This window comes from Marmota marmota, unplaced genomic scaffold, assembly GCF_001458135.2.
Source record: "Marmota marmota marmota unplaced genomic scaffold, marMar, whole genome shotgun sequence".
In the NCBI taxonomy this organism is placed as follows: domain Eukaryota; kingdom Metazoa; phylum Chordata; class Mammalia; order Rodentia; family Sciuridae; genus Marmota; species Marmota marmota.
The window spans coordinates 355164-373637 of record NW_025999894.1 but is presented as its reverse complement, the minus strand read 5'-3'; the positions used below and the strand labels follow the sequence as shown (position 1 = coordinate 373637).

The following is an 18474-nucleotide window of genomic DNA, read 5'->3' as shown; positions in this document are numbered from 1 at the left end:
GCCGGCGAGCTGGACAGCGGCGGGCACGCGCGGGCGCGCAAGGATGGAGGCGTGGTTTCCTTAGCTGATAAACTCGATTGGGAGCAGCAAATTGAAGGGGTGGGAACCTCCTCGGAGGCTGCTTAGCGATTGGTCAGAGACTGGAGGGAGCGTGGTCTTGGGGGGCGGGGTCGGGGGGGCCCTGGCTGGGCAGCGGGCGACGCTGGTGTGGTGGTGGCGGCCCTTGAACAAGTGAGCGAGCGAGTCGTGGAGACCTCCTCCGCTGGGGACGGGAGGTCGGCGAGCCCCGGGACCTCCATAAGTCTAAGTCCTGAGGAGGCGTGAGGGTGAGGCGCCATTGGGTGAGTATGGCCCCGAGGAAACCCGAGTGCCCCGCCCCTCCCTTTCTTCCTGGACCGTACCGCACCCTCCCCCAACTCGGACCCCGAGCTGGGCTCTGGGCTTCGGGGTTCCAACTCCCGCTGCAGGATGCCTGCTACTTGCCAGCCTCTCTCTTTTGCCCCCTTTGCCGCCGTGCTCGGTTTGGGGAACTTAGAGATTCTCCGGTTCTGCTTCCCAGCTCACAGAGGGGAAACTGAGGCCGACGGGGGGCGGACCTCTCCTCACCAAGCGTCTCCATATAGGCATCATGGCCGAGCCCCTAAAGGAGGAAGACGGCGAGGACGGCTCTGGGGAGCCCCCCGGGCCAGTGAAGGCAGAACCCGTCCATACCTCTGCCTCTGTTGCGGCCAAGAACCTAGCTCTGCTCAAAGCCCGCTCCTTTGATGTGACCTTTGACGTGGGGGATGAGTATGAGATCATCGAGACCATAGGCAATGGAGCCTACGGGGTGGTGTCCTCTGCTCGCCGCCGCCTCACGGGTGAGCTTCCTGAGCCTCTCACAGATGTGGAAACTGGTTCCCAGAAGTGGTGAGAAACCTGCCCGATCTCAGCCATCCAGGAAGGAAAGCTGGGCTGTGAATTTTTGTTCAATTCAGCACTTACTGACTAGGTGCCAGGATCCCAGTTAGGCACCATTTTCAGGAACTCTGGTTTTGCTATACTTTCAGCCCATTTCTACTGAGAAAAATGATAGTCCGGTTAGGTCAAGATGGAGAGCTTGTTCCTTGGTGTCTAAAAGAGAGCTGTGTTCCAGAGCAAGAGATTGCATGGTGGGAATGGTGAGCTCTGAGATGAAGAGAAAGTGTAGGGAGGGATAATGAGCCCAGGCATTAGAGCCAGCACTCCCACCAACTAACTGTACAATCTACAAGTTACTGGGCCAAATTTTCTCATCTGTAACTTTGAGCTATTAGTTCATGCCTGGTAAGATAGTTGTGAAGGTAAAATTTGATATTGTAAAGTACTTAGCAAGTTCTTTGCATATGGCAGGTACTCAGTATATGGTAGCTGTTGTTATTTGCATCCTAGAAGGGTGGTGTTGAGAGGGGTCTGCAGTTCCTCCAAGGTACCCTCTGGTATCTGTCTTTTCCCTGCTTTCCAGGCCAGCAGGTGGCCATCAAGAAGATCCCGAATGCTTTTGATGTGGTAACCAATGCCAAACGGACCCTCAGGGAGCTGAAGATCCTCAAACACTTCAAACATGACAATATCATTGCTATCAAGGACATCCTGAGGCCCACTGTACCCTATGGAGAATTCAAATCTGTGTAAGGAGTGGGATAGGAGAGGGAGGCATAATCGGGACTGTTTCAGAAGGCAGGGACCTTATTGCTAAAATTCTGGAAGGACAGGCTAGAAAATTCCCATGGTTCCAGGACCAGTGCTCCTTTAGGGCATTTTGAGGGACTGCTGTTATTCTTCAAGAAGAGTACAAATGTTACAGTTTTATAGACTATATAGGAAGGCAGACATAAGATGTTCATACTACTATTTCATCTTCCTACCTCTGTAGCAGATTGATCACAGAATACTGTCTTACAGAAAATGGACAAATCTTCACAATTTTCAACATAATACTTCAAGCAGCCACTATCAAACAATGGAGTCATCTCCAAAATTAAACCTACTCGTCAGCCCTGATATAGTTGAACCCCATTTTTTATGGGGAAACTGGAAAGTCTGGGGAGAAAAGTGATTTAACCAAGTTCATGGAAAAGTTGTAGAGTAATCCAAAACCTGGTGTGCTGCTGCTTCTTTACCATGCTGTCAGCTCTTTGGGGTCCCAGGGTAACATGGTTTGTGTAGAATCAGGAGGGTCTAGTGAGGATGGGGCTTGTCCCTGTGGTGTGGGTAGGCTGGGACATGCCTCTTTCACCTTTTCCTTTTCAGCTATGTGGTCCTGGACCTGATGGAGAGCGACCTGCACCAGATCATCCACTCCTCACAGCCACTTACACTGGAGCATGTGCGCTACTTCCTGTACCAGCTGCTGCGGGGCCTTAAGTACATGCACTCAGCTCAGGTCATCCACCGTGACCTCAAGCCCTCTAACCTGTTGGTGAATGAGAACTGTGAGCTCAAGATTGGTGACTTTGGTATGGCCCGTGGCCTGTGTACCTCCCCTGCTGAACACCAGTACTTCATGACTGAGTATGTGGCTACTCGCTGGTACCGGGCCCCTGAGCTCATGCTGTCCCTGCATGAGTACACACAGGCTATCGACCTCTGGTCTGTGGGCTGTATCTTTGGCGAGATGCTTGCCCGGCGCCAGCTCTTCCCAGGCAAAAACTACGTGCACCAGCTTCAACTGATTATGATGGTGTTGGGTACCCCATCGCCAACTGTGATTCAAGCTGTCGGGGCTGAAAGGGTACGGGCCTATATCCAGAGCCTGCCACCACGCCAGCCTGTGCCTTGGGAGACAGTGTACCCAGGTGCTGACCGCCAGGCTCTTTCACTGCTGGGTCGCATGCTGCGTTTCGAACCCAGTGCTCGCATCTCAGCAGCTGCTGCTCTTCGCCATCCTTTCCTGGCCAAGTACCATGACCCTGATGATGAGCCTGATTGTGCCCCACCCTTTGACTTTGCCTTTGACCGTGAAGCCCTTACCCGGGAACGAATTAAGGAGGCCATTGTGGCAGAGATTGAGGACTTCCATGCACGAAGGGAAGGCATCCGCCAACAGATCCGCTTCCAGCCTTCCTTGCAGCCTGTGGCCAGTGAGCCTGGCTGTCCAGATGTTGAGATGCCCAGTCCCTGGGCTCCCAGTGGGGACTGTGCCATGGAGTCACCCCCACCAGCCCCACCACCATGCCCTGGCCCTGCACCTGATACCATTGATCTGACCCTGCAGCCACCTCCACCAGCCAGTGAGCCTGCCCCACCGAAGAAAGAGGGCGCCATCTCAGACAATACCAAGGCAGCCCTCAAAGCTGCCCTGCTCAAGTCCTTGCGGAGCCGGCTGAAAGGTACCTTATGGGTTCAGTGACTGGCTGGGGAGTGGGGTGCTAGTGGGGGGCTCTGGCTTGAACATGGCTGCAGGCTCTTACCTCTTACCTGTTCAACTTCCCTGGAGATGGCCCTAGTGCACCCTTGGAGGCTCCTGAGCCACGGAAGCCAGTGACGGCCCAGGAGCGACAGCGAGAACGTGAGGAGAAGCGGCGGAGGCGGCAAGAGAGAGCCAAGGAGCGGGAAAAGCGGCGGCAAGAGCGGGAGCGAAAGGAGCGAGGGGCTGGGACCTCGGGGGGCCCTTCCACTGACCCCCTGGCTGGACTGGTGCTTAGTGACAATGATCGAAGCCTGCTAGAGCGCTGGACTCGCATGGCCCAGCCCCCTGCTCCAGCCCCAGCCCCAGCCCCAGCAACAAGGCCATCCCCAGCCCAGCCCACCAGTCCANGCATGGCCCAGCCCCTGCTCCAGCCCCAGCCCAGCCCCAGCCCCAGCCCCAGCCCAGCCCCAGCTCCAGCCCCAGCTCCAGCCCCAGCCCCAGCCCCAGCAACAAGGCCATCCCCAGCCCAGCCCACCAGTCCACCCCCTGGCCCCATAGCCCAGCCCACGGGTCCTCCTCCACAACCTGTAGGCTCCACCACAGGTCCTGCACCCCAGCCTCCCTGCCCACCTCCTTGTCCTGCTTCCCATCCTGCTGGCCCTCCGGGACCCATACCTATTCCTGCTGCACTCCAGACTGCCACCTCCAGTAGTCTTCTGGCCCCCCAGTCACTTGTGCCACCCCCTGGGTTGCCTGGCTCCAGTGCTCCAGGAGTTCTGCCTTACTTCTCATCTGGCCCACCACCTCTAGACCCTGCGGGGGGACCTCAGCCTTCTACATCAGAATCACCCGATGTCAACTTGGTGACCCAGCAGCTGTCTAAGTCCCAGGTGAGGGGAAAGACCCAAGCCTTGGGGACACCTGGATCTGGGCCCAGGGAAAATGGGTTCAGGAAGTTGTCCTTGCTCCATGAAAACTGAGCAACAGGGGTTTTTATGTCTCTGAACTTGTCCTCTTGCTAGAAGAAGGAACAATACCAATGAAGAGGTTGTTGGGAGACAAAATACTTTCTGGAAAGTGCCTGGTCTTGAGATGGGCCTTAGCTGGCACTTGGTGATTACTGAAACTGGGATACCCAAACAGGGTGGTCAGCAGCCTCAGGACCAGGGTGCCCCGCACACCTCAGTCTGCCCTTGCTAGTTTGTAACCTGCCATCATCCCCCACAGGTGGAGGACCCCCTGCCCCCTGTGTTCTCAGGCACTCCAAAGGGCAGTGGGGCTGGCTATGGTGTTGGCTTTGACCTGGAGGAATTCTTAAACCAATCTTTCGACATGGGCGTGGCTGACGGGCCACAGGATGGGTAAGATGGCTGGATCCAGCTCTTGGAATGGGGTGGTGGGGAGGGGCTCCTGGTGTGGAAGAATTCACTTGTGGGATGGGGATGGGTGCAAAGCTGGCTGAGGCTAGCTGTAACCTTTCTCTTTTCCATCCCTGATTCCCTTTCCCTGCAGCCAGGCAGACTCTGCCTCCCTCTCAGCTTCTCTCCTTGCTGACTGGCTTGAGGGCCATGGCATGAACCCTGCTGATATCGAGTCCCTGCAGCGTGAAATTCAGATGGACTCCCCGATGCTTCTGGCTGACCTGCCTGACCTCCAGGAGCCCTAAGGCCCATAGCCTTTGCCTTGCCACCTGCTCCGGGACCCAGATTCAGGGCCCATGGGAGCAGGTGAGGCTCAGCTTGGATTATTTTGTAGGTTCATCTCAGACCCACCCTTCAGCCTTAAGCAGCCACCTGAGCCACCACCGAGCCATGACAGGATTGGGAGACCCCTACTCCACCCAGCAATCCTTTTCAGTATTGTATTTTTATTATTGTAATATTATTACACAGTCTTTTTGACATCAAAATGAGGCCTGTGAAATACAAGGTTCCTTTTAATGCCTGACTCCAAGTGTCATTTTTGGAGATGGGGACAGTATACCACCAATAGGGGTATAAGGAGGAGCCAGTTGGGGACCCAAGCAATATTTTTTGTGCTCAAAGCCAATTTGTTTAGGTCCATGACTGAGCCTTGCATGCCCTGCCCACTTTCAGCCCCACAGATTGTTTTCTGTGTTCTCACATGGCCAAACCTCAATCCCTGGGGGCAGTTGGGGGACTTCATTTCCATGCCTACCTTGCCCATGTCTACTTCAGGGTGACATACAGTACCTGTGGTGAATACTGTTTTGTCATTGAGCTTTGCAGGGGCTGGGACAGGCAGGTGGTAGAAGCAGTATGGTTGTGAGGTCCATGGTGTTCACCACAGGGGAGAACATTGGTGATAGGGAGGCCAAGGATGGAAGGTACTCTGCAAATAGCCAGAGGGGGTGCCAGGGTGTGGCAGTGGTCATGCATGAATGGCCTGGCATACACCCAGGGGTGGTCAGATTACACTGCTTGGTCTAGAGTATTCCCAGACACAGGGGCCCGCAGTAGAGAAGCTGGCTAAAGTGGGACACACAAGTGCATTCCTGGGAGGTGGCTCCTGGCTCTCAGCTATTGGGACAGGGTGTAGGCAGCTCAGTCTCATGGAGGCTAGCCAGGTCCAGGCTGGGTGACTGTACCTCAGAAAAGGGCTGGGTGCTGCTGGTAGCTAGCTGCAGGTGGAAGGGAGCTCCCAGGGCCTGGCTTAGAAATGTTTGCCCCGGGGTGTGTGATAGGGATCAGCCATGGCTGAGAGTCAGAAGGCCTCTTGAGAAGCTGGTGCTCAGGGAGCAGCAGAAGCAACATAGTGGGGTCCCAGGGCATCAGAGGTCAGAGGGAGTATTCATAGTGATGGGGTTGCCAGGGAGGAATGGAGCCTGAGGGGGCCAGCCCCTCAGGTCCTGCGGATTTTCATCTCGGTGCGCTTGAGGGAGTAGTAGAAGCCCTTCCACTGGGCCCAGTTGATGCCGTTGGCATAGGAAAGGTGGGAGCCACCCAGGTAGAAGCCGTTGAGGTTGGCAAAGTGGCAGCTGCGGAACCAGAAGGCTCCTGAGGACAGGGCTGCACAGTTCTGCACAAAGAGGTCCTGGTCCCGGTCGAAGGTGGAGAACTTCTGGCCGCTGTGGTAGGACAGGGAGTCACCTGGCAGAGAGGAGGAAGGATGGGACTGCTGAGGCAGGGAGCTGAGCTCTGTGCTAGCAGGGAGAGGGTGACAACAGTGAGGGACATACGTGGCATTATGGTGGGACGGGGGCACCCTCTCTGAGCCAGATGTTGGGTAGATGGGCCTCTGTAGCACAGAGAAACAGCTGCTCCCCCACAGGGTTGCCTGGAGCAGGGCCAGGGTGGCTGAAACACACACTGGCTGGAGTTGGCTTAGAGCCTGCTGTGGCTTTTCCAAGCCCAGGAGGGCTGAAGGAGGGCCCTGGAGGGGGCCGGCCCAGCCATCTCCCGCAACAGTCCTTGCTAAAGCTTTCAGGAGGGAATACCTGCACCACCATCCTCAAAGCCTGACACATAGAGGGTGTAGCCATCCTCCTCAGCGCTGACCGCATTCGGGGAGATGGAGAAGTCGACATATTTGGCATAGGCTGTGTTATTCTCAAAGTCCTCTAAGTCTACCCGCAGCTCATACTTCTGCTTCAGGGTCAAGAGGTGCATGTTCTGCAGCCCTGTGGGGGATGGGAGCTGGTTAGCAAGGACCTGACTGTGGAGCAGTCCCCCCTCCCACCAGGGCCATGCCTTACCCAGCCAGTACTCCCCGTCTGCACGGCCAAAGCCCAACTTGTAGTCATTCCAGCCCCGGAAGAAACTCACTGAGCCATTGAATCTCTTCTGGAAAACCTGGAGCCGAGAGGACAGGGAAGGGGAATGATTTGAAGGTCCAGTGGGTAGGGGCCTTGTCCTACCCTGCCCACCCAGGCATGGACCCTGCAATGTGAGACTAGTTCATTAAAGGACCGAGAGTTGGAAAGGTTGTTAAAACAAGGTGCACACTGCCACCAGGCTCCTCTTTGAGGGAGGGCTGTGCACTGGCACCTACTTGGGCCCTTCACGCAGTCTCACGAGAGTCAGGAAAGGTAATCAGGGCTGGGGGTGTAGCTCAGTGGTCGAGCTCTTGCCTAGCAAGGGATGTGTGGGTTTAATCCCCAGCACTGCCTAAATAAATAAAGGGGGGTATTCTAGAATTCAAGTGCCTGGGTGTGAGTCCTGGTATTGGCTTCATGATCTAGGGCAAGTAACTTCACCTCTGGGCTTTAGTTCCTCATCTAGAAAAGCAACCACCAGGACTATTGTGATGGTCACATGTGTTAGTGTATCTTAAGCAATTGGTGACAGCTACTCACAAACTGTGCCTTGGGTATCATCATCCCCATTTTTAACAATGAAGAAACTGAGGCTCACACAACTGGGACCACCTACTCACCGTCCACTTGCCACCCTCAGTGGTCATGTCACAGAAGACAGGCACGGGCACGCTGGGGCCTGAGGGGTAGATGAGGTACACACCATCTGTCTGGTAGCCCTGGGCATAGATGTCATCGCAGTCCAGGGGCTGCTGAAGACAAGACTTCTCCAAAGCTAGGGGGAGGAGTGTGGGAACAGTGAGGCTTACAGCATAGAGAATACCGTAGCACCCACAGCTTTTCCCAGTCCCTGGGGCTAGGGGGCTTTGTTAAATCATGAGATTTGTTTGAGGGGGGACTGCCCAAAGATCATTTCATCCACCTGCCCAACTTTGTGGAGAAGGAAACAACCTTGCAGAGCTGGGCCTCAGCGCTGAGGCCTGGCTTTCCGAACAGCCTCTTCTAGCCCAGCCTATTGGTCACGGTGCTGCATCTGTGACTGGGGGGCTGCTTACCATCTCCCCGGATCCCAGAGGCCTGGGGGGCGCAGGGAGGTGTGGAGAGCAGCAGCAGCAGCGGCGGCAGGGCCAGGAGGGCCTGGTGGCAGGAAACAGAGTCAGCTCAGCCCTGGCCCCAGCCCCAGGCACCCCCTGTTCTCTTTACATTTGCACCATTACACATGCCACTCCTTGCCTGAAACCTTTTCCTGTCCTTTGGTCCCTCTTTGTCTTCCCAAGCAACCCTACTCTCAGGAAAGGCTGTCTACCCTTTAAGCTTAAAGAATTTCTTGCAAGAGATTCCCCTCTGCTTTCACAGTCCCCTCTCTGGCCAAGTGGCTTTGGGCCCTCTGATGCCACGAACCCCCCACCCTGGTCCCAGTACCTTCATGCTGTCAGTTCGGCTCAGAGCTGCTGGTGTCTGCGTCCCAGACTGTTAGCTGCCTCGAGTTATGTGCTGGGCCCCTGGCCAGCCGCCCCAGCCCCGCCTCCCGAAGCTGCAGAACCACCCCCCTTCACACACACGACCAGCATCAGCTTACACTACCAGGGGCCAGGGGACCACCTGGGTCTCATTAGGCCTGTCGGCAGAGCACTGCAGACCAGACAGTCAACTCCCTCCTGGCTCGGGCTCAGACTGCTGCCTGGATCCCACTCCGCCAACGGCCGGCTGGACCTGTGGGCCCCTGGCACCCCCAGCTGGCCCCAGCCTGCCTCAGTCCACCCCGCTTCCTGACAGGCCCCCCTGCAGATGTCTGTTTATTCTCTCCCTCCTGTCCTGGGCTGTTTCATCAGCCATTCAGGGGGAGGACTGAGAGGGGAGGTTGGGGGTGTAGGTGTGCCTGGGTTCCAGGAGGGGCCCACTCTAGGGGAGCAGAAGACTGGGGGTGGGAGAGCTTCAGAGCTCCCTGATGTGGGAGTCAGCGTGGGCTGGTGGGGGACAGGGGTAGCAGGGGCCAGGCCGTCTCCTGGCAGGACTGGGACATTTCTAAGCCATGAGCACAGGATTGCAGGCGGCCAAATGCTCTGTCTGCGCCAGCTTGAGCCGGGGCCCCTCTCCAGCCCCACTCCCCTGCTCTGGCCACTTGGGCCCCCTCCTTTCCCCTTCCACAGTTCCCATCTGGGCCACTGTTGTTTCTCTTAGCCCCACCCCTCCTTCCTTTTTCCAAACCCTCACTTTGGTACCCACCCTGAGACCTCAGCCTTGCTCCCAGGCCCCTCTCAACCAGTTTTCTATTTCTTCCACCCAGAGAGCCCACCTATTCTTTCTTGCCTTTCATCAAATCTCCATCTCTTTCTGCCTCCCAACCATCCTTGTCTCCCATTCCCTCCTCTCTGCTTATTGCTCCAGCTTCTTTACAGATCTCTGTGCTTTTACTTTTTTGTTCTCCTTCCCTCCTCCGCACACCAGAAGAGTTGCCCTAGATGGCTGCTCTGTGTTCCTCTGCTTAAGCCTTCGGTGGCTCCCTGTTGCCTCAGAACTGAGGCTAAATTTTTTACCTTGGGCTTGAAAGGAATGTCCAGTCTGGCTCTGACCTACAGCAGGCCTCCCTTCAGGACTTCAGGATCTTATCACTTATTGCTTATGACAACTAAACAACACGGGTCACACCCAAATCCTCCTCATCAGGTCCCTGTGTCTTTGCCTACACTGTTTCTGTGCTCACCTGACTCCATTTCTTCTCCATGAGTAGCCATGGGCAGGATCTGTGTTTCTCATATGTGCGTGCCCAGTACCCATCCTAGAGCCTGGCACAGAGTAGGGCTGATGCCAATTCACTCAGAACAAGTATTTTTTGAGCATCTACTATGTGCTGTGCTTTATACCCACTGTTGGGGGATACAGTTTCTGCCCCCCGCCCCAGCCAGTAGCAAACACAGGCTTCAGACAGTGGATTGCAAGTATAATATGTGTTATGAAAAAAATTAGTTGAGTATATGCACACATGAAATATTCAGAGCAAAGTGAGACAGCAGCTCTGACTTAGGTCTCCTCTCTACTCCTGAGTTAGTAGATAAGCCACTTAGAAGAACCTCAGTTGGCCTCATTAACTTGGTTCTCTGATTGTTGGTAGGAGATACCTCTGTTCGCTATTGTGTCTTGACCTAGAGATTCTAGAGCCAGGCTACCTGTATTCAAATCCAGGTTCTGCCACCTGTTAGGGGTAGCCTTGGACAAATTACCTAGCCTCTCTGTGCCCTGGCTTCTTCTCTGTGCAATGATAGTAACAGTATCTATCTCACAGGGGTGTGGTAGGGATTACATAATACATGTCAGGTGCCAAGAACAGTGCCCACAATTACTTGTCAAGAGGAAAAATCTTAAACTAATTAAACTCAACAGAGTTTATTTGAGCAGTTAGAAACGAAAGAGAACAAAGCAACACAAAACAAAAATGATTTGTGAATTGGGCAGTTCCCAGAACCAAGGCAGATTCAGAAAACTCCTTCCAATAACATACTCTGACAACATTGATAGGAAACAAAAGTGTGGTGTAGAGACAGCTTAATTGGTTACAGCTCAATTGGTTAATTGGTTACAGAGCCTCTTGCAATTAACTAAAGCTCAGATATTGTGGTTAAACTCCATATTGATTTGGTCTGTTAAGCTTAGTGTAGGAGCTTAATTTGAATCAATGGCCTCCCACAGTATTTAACCTACTATAGTAATTATTTAGAAAAGATTAGCTAATCACTGTCATCATTATAAACATCATATTGTTCTCATATGAATGTCTTTCTTCTCTTAGTCCTAAAGAATAAGATCCTGATTTTTATCTGGCTCATGTCTAGCCTCCCCTGTGGCTAGATGAGGTCTCAGTTTGGGCCAATAAGATGCAAACTGAAGTATTGTAAAGGTAGGTGGCTAGCTCCTCTTCTTCCTTCCCCCTGTCCCACAGCTTTGGCTGCCACCTTGGACAGTGGAGCTGAGTTCTCATCAGGATGACAGAAGTGATCAGGGAGGAGCTGGGTCCCTCCTGAATTTATGAAGTTGCTCCAAGACCAGCCCTGGGCTACCCTTCTCTAACCCTCTCTTTGTGGAAGAGAAAGAAACTTCTCTCTAGTTTAAGCTTCTGGTTTTTTTTTTGTTTTTTTTTTTCCCCTTGTAACGCAACTATAGCTAATCCTAATCTCTTCTTTCAGCAAATGCCAGATAATTTTAGTACAAGACTACAAAAAGAAAAATAATGAAAAAAAAAAACATAATAAAATGTGTCCAAAGTCAAATATGAGAGAATTTTGGAGAATACAATAAAGTAAAAAGCACGGGGAAAATAAGAGAAAGAGAGCATGAGAATTAAGCTGTGAGTTATCCATCATATTCACTTATTAAACTAGTTTTAAAACTTTTCAGTGGTAATATATGCACACATGGAAAAGCAGACCCTTTGTTGGTTGTAATTAATTTAACTCTTTGGGGGAAAGAAATTTGGCAGTACACAAGAACCAGTAATCCTGCTTTGAAGATACTGTTTAAAATCACATACTTGAGCATATTGAAAAGGTCACGTGAATAGTGTGCAGACATTACTTGTTGGCTACTCAGCATGGCAAAGCTCCCAGGTTTGGGGGGGCTCCCCTCCAATTAGAATGCTGATTCTCACTTCCCAGGTGTTCTTGCAGTTCCCCATAAGGCAGATGACCTTGGTATAGCCAGAGAAGTCACTGCCCTGGACTTCATTTTGGGCAATGATGATTTGAGAAGCAGAAGCAGGAAAAAAATCTATTCTTGTGGTGGTGATCCCAGTGGCCTGGATCTTAGGGTCTCTGGCTGATTGGTAGTGGCTTTGCATATGTACTACTAAGTGGTCCTGGCTTGGGGCTCAGATTGTAAAATCCTGCCTGAGCTTGGTTCTTAGTTTTCCTGACAATTGGTTTGCTCTGCCCATTATTATCATCATTTTTATTATTATTATTTTTGTGTGTGAAAGACTCCAACTCATGCATGAAATTATTTTGTTTTTTGTTGCTGGGGATTGGATCCTGGGTCTCAAGCATGCTAAGTACATACTCTACCACTGAGCTACACGGCTAGCCCCATAAAGATTTTTATCTCAGGTATTATAACAGGTTTAAATCAGAATTCTTTCATTGCTGGCAACAGATGCCCACCCTGACTTTGTTGGGAAGCTTTGCTGGGAGTTTGCACTGGGGCTGGATTTGCACTTGCTCTGGGAAGCAGCCCCTTGGTGGTGAGACAGTGTTAGGGTGATGCTGCTCCATGGACAGGCCTAGAACTTTGTTAGTCTGCCAGATTGCAGAACAGGAAAACACCCACCTCCTTGGCCTTGTTTGGGTTGTTTTGTGTACCACCCTGGCTAGGGATGCAGTTGGACAGCTTTCATTCACCTGTCCACCTTTCTCCATCCTGCTTTGTGCCCCAGGTGGCTGGCTGGTCTCAGCCCTCTGACTTCTGATTGGGTCAGGTCAATGAGAAGGCCCAGCAAGATTTGGAGGGAGGGAGGCGAGTAAAGTTATGTATTCATTGTCTCTTTTTGGGTCCCAGTAAGCTGGCTTGTTCCTCAGCTAGAGATCTCAGGTCCTGGAGAGTGACCTTTCTCCACAGTCCCCAGACCCAGTGTAGGCAACAGCTTCCTTCCTAGGCCCCTTCAGATCTATGGGTGGTGACAGCTCTGGTATTACCAGACTGGAGATAAGGGACTATCTCCTGTTATGACAATCTGCTTTTTGTCACTGTGACCAAAATACCTGACCAGAACCATTTAAAGGAAGAAAGTTTATTTGGGGTTTATGATTTTAGAGATTAAGTCCAAGGTTGGCTTACTCCATTGCTCTGGGCCTAAGGGGCGGGGTAGAAGGGAAGAGCATGGCTGAGGAAAGCAGTTCAGGACCTGGAGGCTGGACAGGAAGTGGAGAGAGAAAAGGCGGGACAAGGTATAATCCCTAAGGGCATGGCCCCAGTGACCTACCTCCTCCAGCCACACTCCATATACACATATATCGTTAGCATCCAGTTTGTTCTTTCAAATTATTAATCCATCCAATGGAACAATCTACTGATTAGGTTACAGCTCTCATAATCTAATCATTTCACTTTCTGCATGAACACAAGGATGCTTGGGGTATGCTTCGTAGTCGAACCATAACACCTGCTTTATGTTAGATTTCTGTTGCTGTGACAAAATGCTGGAAAAAATCAATTTATAGGAGGTTTATATTGGTTTATAGTTTCAGAAGTCTATGGTCATTTGGTCCCATTGCTTTGGGGATCTGTGGCAAGACTCATCACTCATCCTAGCAGACAGCACTTGGGGAGGGTAGAGGGTGTGTCCCTCCAACCCAGGCCAAACAAGGGGGCTCCAAGAGAGATGGGAATGTCTGCACTTGATGGAGGAAAATTATTTACCTCATGGAGTTGGGAAGCAAAGAGAGAGAGAGAGAAACAAGAAGGGGCTGGGGTCCAGTATCCACTACTAGGGCACATTCCCAGGGACCTAACATTTTTCTACCAGGCCCCATCTCCTAAAGGTTCTGCTACCTCCCAATAGTGCCACAGGCTGGTGGCCAAAACCTTTAACACATAAGCCTTTGAGGAACACTCTGTAGTGTCACACTATAGAGTGTTAACACCTCATTATATTGTCCTTTCATTAGGTACTGCTCAAATAGTTCTGATTTGACTTTTATGGGGAACTGGATTGATCCAGGGAGAGGGGGGCCCCCTGAGTATAGCACACACATTCTGATGCAGAAAATTAGTGTGAGATTAGGAGGGGAAGTGAATGTAAGGTTTACAAAAAGGACTTCACTAACTACTCTCCATAATATTTGTTATGTCATTTATACATAGTAATGCCAAAGCCAGATGGATTAGGATATTCTGATGGCCCCTAATTTTTTTTTTTTTTTTTTTTGTGGGACACCTGCTCAAGTTGGATGGCCCTTGTCCCTGGATTGGGCTTGTGCTGGTTGTTTCTTGCCTTCCTTGATTCACTCTGTACTCTGCTGGGGAGCCGCCCTGTGTGGAGTGTACCACTGGGTTCATATGTGGCCAAGGGAAGTACTGGCAAGAAATGGGAAAAGAGAGGGATTGGGGTGTTTCTCCCTGGCTCCTGCCCCATCAGGCACTGCAGTTTTGGCAATAGTTCTCCCAGGCCCCACACCCATACCACCTCCTGCTTATAGCTCTGCCATAACCCCTTTCACTGGCTCTAGTGATCCTGTGTCCTCCCCTGATCCCTCCAGTCTGGCATGGTAATAGTCTCACTTTTGCTAGTCCCAAGATGCTTCAACACCCTGTGTTGCCCACACCCAAGTCAACAGTGGCTTCATTACATTTTCTTAAAAACAAAATAGAACAGCTGAGTTCATCTTCTGTTTCCTTCAAGCACCCTGATTGACATAAGATCTCCCTTTGGTTTATTCCAAAGCACATCAGCCTGTGGAATGGAACTTTTCTGTTGTCTCAGACAATAGCTAAGGGCACATCCCCCACATGTCTGCAGGTGCTGACAGCTCCCCATAGGTCTTGCTAGTAGGCAGCCAAACTCCTCCTTTGATGATCAGCTCACGTTCACCCAGAGTGGAAAAGCCTGAGGAGGGGAGCTTTGGAAAGGCACTCATTCAGCAGACAGCACTTGGGGAGGGTAGAGGGTGTGTCCCTCCAACCCAGGCCAAACAAGGGGGCTCCAAGAGAGATGAGAAGGTCTGCCAGGAAAGCCTTTGGCTGAGCTGCCCAAACCCAGGGGCCCCCTTCAGGAGGATGCAGCTGCGGCAAAATAAGAGACGATTTGAAAGATTGGGGCATGAATGCTGGGGCGGCCTGAGTTGGAGGGATGGAAGACGGCAGAGCAGGGGCCTGGGGCCTGCATGGTTATTGTTTTGGCTGGACAAGGATGTGGCATCCCCTGGGGCTTAGTGGGTGCTGTGGAATATCAGGTCAGATTGGATTTGGGCCCATCCTTGTGACCTCATTTTACCTTAATTTCCTTTTTAAAAGCTCTGTCTCCAAATATAGTATCCCTCTGCAGTCCTGGGGGTTACGGCTTCAACATGAATTTTGGAGGGAGTCAATTCAGCTCATAACAAGTACCTTCAATGCCCAGACACTTTTTAACCTCTACATAGGCGATAGAGAATAAAATACACACTTTGGCCCTCCTACAGCTAGAAAGAAAACATAAGAATAAGTAATGTTAATTTATAAGTACTGAAAAAATTTAAAATAGGGAGTTACAGTTTGGAGTATGGCAGCTAGAGAGGCTCATAGTAATGGTCAGCTCCTGGTCCAGGGCCAGGCACAGAATTTTTGTGGTGGGGAAAATACTCTCCTGTCCTGAGTTTTCCTTTTTCTAAATTGAGGGACGTTAGGAGAGAGTTGATATCTCTTCTCACTTTTTTGTTTTTTAATAGTTAGAAGCGAGGTTAGCTGACAAGAGTTCAGCATGTGGGCCAGAGAAAAGGCAGGTTGGAGATGAGGAGAGTGTTATTTGCTAGGCTAAAATGTTTGAACTTGATCCTGAAGGCTTTTGGGGTGAAGGTTATGTTGAAATACATAATTTAGGTGCTTGATTTTACTTTGAAGTGTGGATGCTGCATATTGAGAAGAAAACATAGATTTTCTTAAAATAATCAAATTAATATATGTACATGGTTGGAGAGAAAGGAGGCATTCAAAGCTACTGTATTGAAAAAAACAGAGGTCTCCAGTCCTGGTGTTCTACAAACCTTGGATTGGGTCTTGTCTGTTTCACTGTGTTGGCCTTTTAGTAGAGACTTGTGCCCTTCAGTCAGTTCTGGGAAAATTCTTCCCTATTACTGTTTCTTTGGCTATTTCTTCCCCTCTGTTTTTTTTTTTTTTTTATGTTCTTGTTCTGATCATTTCATTTGTTAGATGCTGTGTCTCTCAAATTATCCCTTTGCCCCCATCCCTGACATTTCCCATCTCTTTTTAAATTCTAATTTCTAGAACACATCCTTAAATTCTAAGACTTCTGTTGACTTAAAAAATTAGCTATCATGTTATTCTAATTTCTCAGTTGCTCCTTTTAAAAGCCTGTATTGGGTGTGCTTTACATGTTGTAAAGTCTAGCTACTGTAAATGTATGGTTCAACAGTTAATCCTTTTAAAAAATAGACTATTTTCAGCACAGTTTTAGGTTCTAGTAAAATGGAGCAGAAGGTACAGAGATTTCCTATATGCACAGCCTACTCCACTGTCAACATGGTACATAATGGCACATTAGTTACAATAAATGAACCTACCTGGGCACATGGTTGTCACCCAGAGTTCATAGTTACATGAGGGTTCACTCTTGGTGGTGTACATTCTATGGGTTTGGAAAAGTATATAATAAAAATATATAATAACATGTGTGTGCTATTAATGTATACTGCTCTAAAAATCCTCCACTCTCTACCTATTCATCCTTTCTACTTCCTAACTCCTAGTAAGCACTGGTATTTTTAGTAGTTTTGCCTTTTTTTTTTTTCTTTTAGAATGTCATGTATTTAGAGTCATATAGTATATAACCTCTTCATATTGGCTTCTTTAACTTAGTAATATGCATTTAAGATTTCTCCATGTCTTTTCATGACTTAATAGTCCACTTCTTTTTAGCACTGAGTAATATTTCATTGTCCGTACGTACCACAGTTTATCCATTCATCTGTATATCTTGTTTGCTTTCAAGTTTTGGTAAATGTGAATAAAGTTGTTATAAATATCCATGTACAGGTTTTGTGTGAACATATGGTATCAATTCATTTGCATAAATACCAAGAAGCACAATTGCTAGCTCATATGGAAAGAGTATGTTTAGTTTAGTAAGAAACTGTCACATAATCTTCCAAAGTGGCTATACCATTTTGCATTCCCAATCAGCAATGAGTGAACGTTCCTATTGCTCTGCATCCTTACCAGCATTTGGTATTGTCATTTTTTATATTAGCCATTCTCATTGGTGTATAACGGTGTCTCATCGTAACTTTAATTTGAATTTCTAATGGCTAATGATGTGGAACATCTTCTCATGTGCTTATTTGCCATCTATATATCTTCAGTGAATTACCTACTCATGTCTTTTGCCCATGATCTAGCATTACTTGCTTTTGTATGGCTGGGATTTATTTTAGATACTAGTCCTTTGTCAAATAAATGATTTGCAAGTATTTTCTTTCACTCCGTGACTTGTCTTTTCATCTTCATAATGGGGTTGATCTTTCATACAGCACACATTTCATTTTGATTAAATATAATCTATGAATTTTTCCTTTTATAGATTGTGGTTTTTGTATAGTGTCTAAAAACTTTTTGTCTAGTCCTGGGCACTAAACTTTTTTTCTAAAAGTTTTATAATCCTACAAATTGTATTTTTGGTAGTGGTATTTTTTTTTTATACTGTTGAACCCATCCACTGGACTTTTTATTTTGGTATTCATTTAGTATTTTTTAGCTCTAAAATTTCCATCTGGTTCTTCTTTATAGTGTCTGTACTTTTTTTGTGTGTGCTGAAGCTTTTTATATTTCTATATTTTCATTTGTTTCAGCTGTGTTTGCAGTTGCTCATTGAAGAATTTTTTTCATGACTGCTTTAAAATCTTTATCTGATTATCTGACATCTGTTCTCTCAATGTTGGTTATCTATTGATTGTCTTTTGTCTTTCAGTTTGAGATCTACCTGGTTCTTGATTTGATGAGGGTTTTTTTGATTGAAACCTGGGCATTTTATGTTACGTTGGGAAACACTGGGTCTTATTTAAACCTGTTTTGGTTGTTTTCCTCTGACACCCTCTAACAGGAGAAGGGGTGGTATTTGGCTCAGTGCTGCCAGAGGAAGGCAGGCAGAAGTCCTTTGATACTCAATGGGGGGCTCCCTGGTACTGCTGGACGGTATGTGAATTTCAGCTCCCCACAGTCTCCTCCAACACTGTAGTTGGGGGGATCACTTGTCATTTCTGGGAGGAAAGTCTCTGCTCCCTACTTGGCTTCTTCTGATAGCCAACAAGGGGCGAGGGGTGTTTATCCCTTGTTCCTGCTTGCTGAAGGGAAGGTCTGGTTCCCTACCCAGCCTGTGGTATGGATAGGGTGGAGCTGCAGTCTTTCCTGCAGCATTTGACTGGGAGAGGGTATTTATTTTCAAAGGGTTTTTCTGCTTGTTGGGTCGTACTTTTCCTGGTCTCTGGGCTATATAGGAGCTTTTAAAAAATATTATTATTCCTGTCTGTGCCCATTGGTAGTCCCTGGTTGCTGAACCTGGTCTGGGATAATGAGATAAAAAGAAGCCTAAGGAAGTCTCTACCATGTCTATCTTTGGGTCCTGGGTCCCGGC

The 18474-nt window shown here is 49.4% G+C and overlaps 3 protein-coding genes across 4 annotated transcripts in view; 2 read left to right on the top strand and 1 right to left on the bottom strand.

Annotated features, from left to right (window-relative positions):
* The window catches only part of LOC107157133 (multidrug and toxin extrusion protein 1), a 612661-nt gene that overhangs the window by 449759 nt on the left and 144428 nt on the right, over positions 1–18474 (top strand). The window lies entirely within an intron of this gene.
* Positions 163–5310, top strand: Mapk7 (mitogen-activated protein kinase 7). Its single transcript, XM_048796024.1, has 8 exons — positions 163–341; positions 560–860; positions 1484–1649; positions 2272–3350; positions 3458–3743; positions 3831–4260; positions 4598–4731; positions 4883–5310. Exons 2-8 carry the CDS (start codon positions 629–631, stop codon positions 5034–5036), a joined length of 2481 nt encoding a protein of 826 aa, XP_048651981.1. The 5' UTR covers positions 163–341; positions 560–628; the 3' UTR covers positions 5037–5310.
* Positions 5218–8707, bottom strand: Mfap4 (microfibril associated protein 4). 2 transcript variants are annotated; one of them, XM_015503430.2, is made up of 6 exons: positions 8568–8705; positions 8201–8282; positions 7766–7920; positions 7086–7182; positions 6828–7010; positions 5218–6480 (listed from the first exon to the last, which is right to left on the bottom strand). In XM_015503430.2, the coding sequence occupies exons 1-6, from the start codon at positions 8571–8573 to the stop codon at positions 6233–6235; spliced, it is 771 nt and encodes a 256-aa protein (XP_015358916.1). In that variant the 5' UTR covers positions 8574–8705; the 3' UTR covers positions 5218–6232. The 2 variants fall into 2 exon arrangements, with proteins under 2 accessions (XP_015358916.1, XP_048652248.1); XM_048796291.1 differs by having other exon boundaries at positions 6828–7182; positions 8568–8707.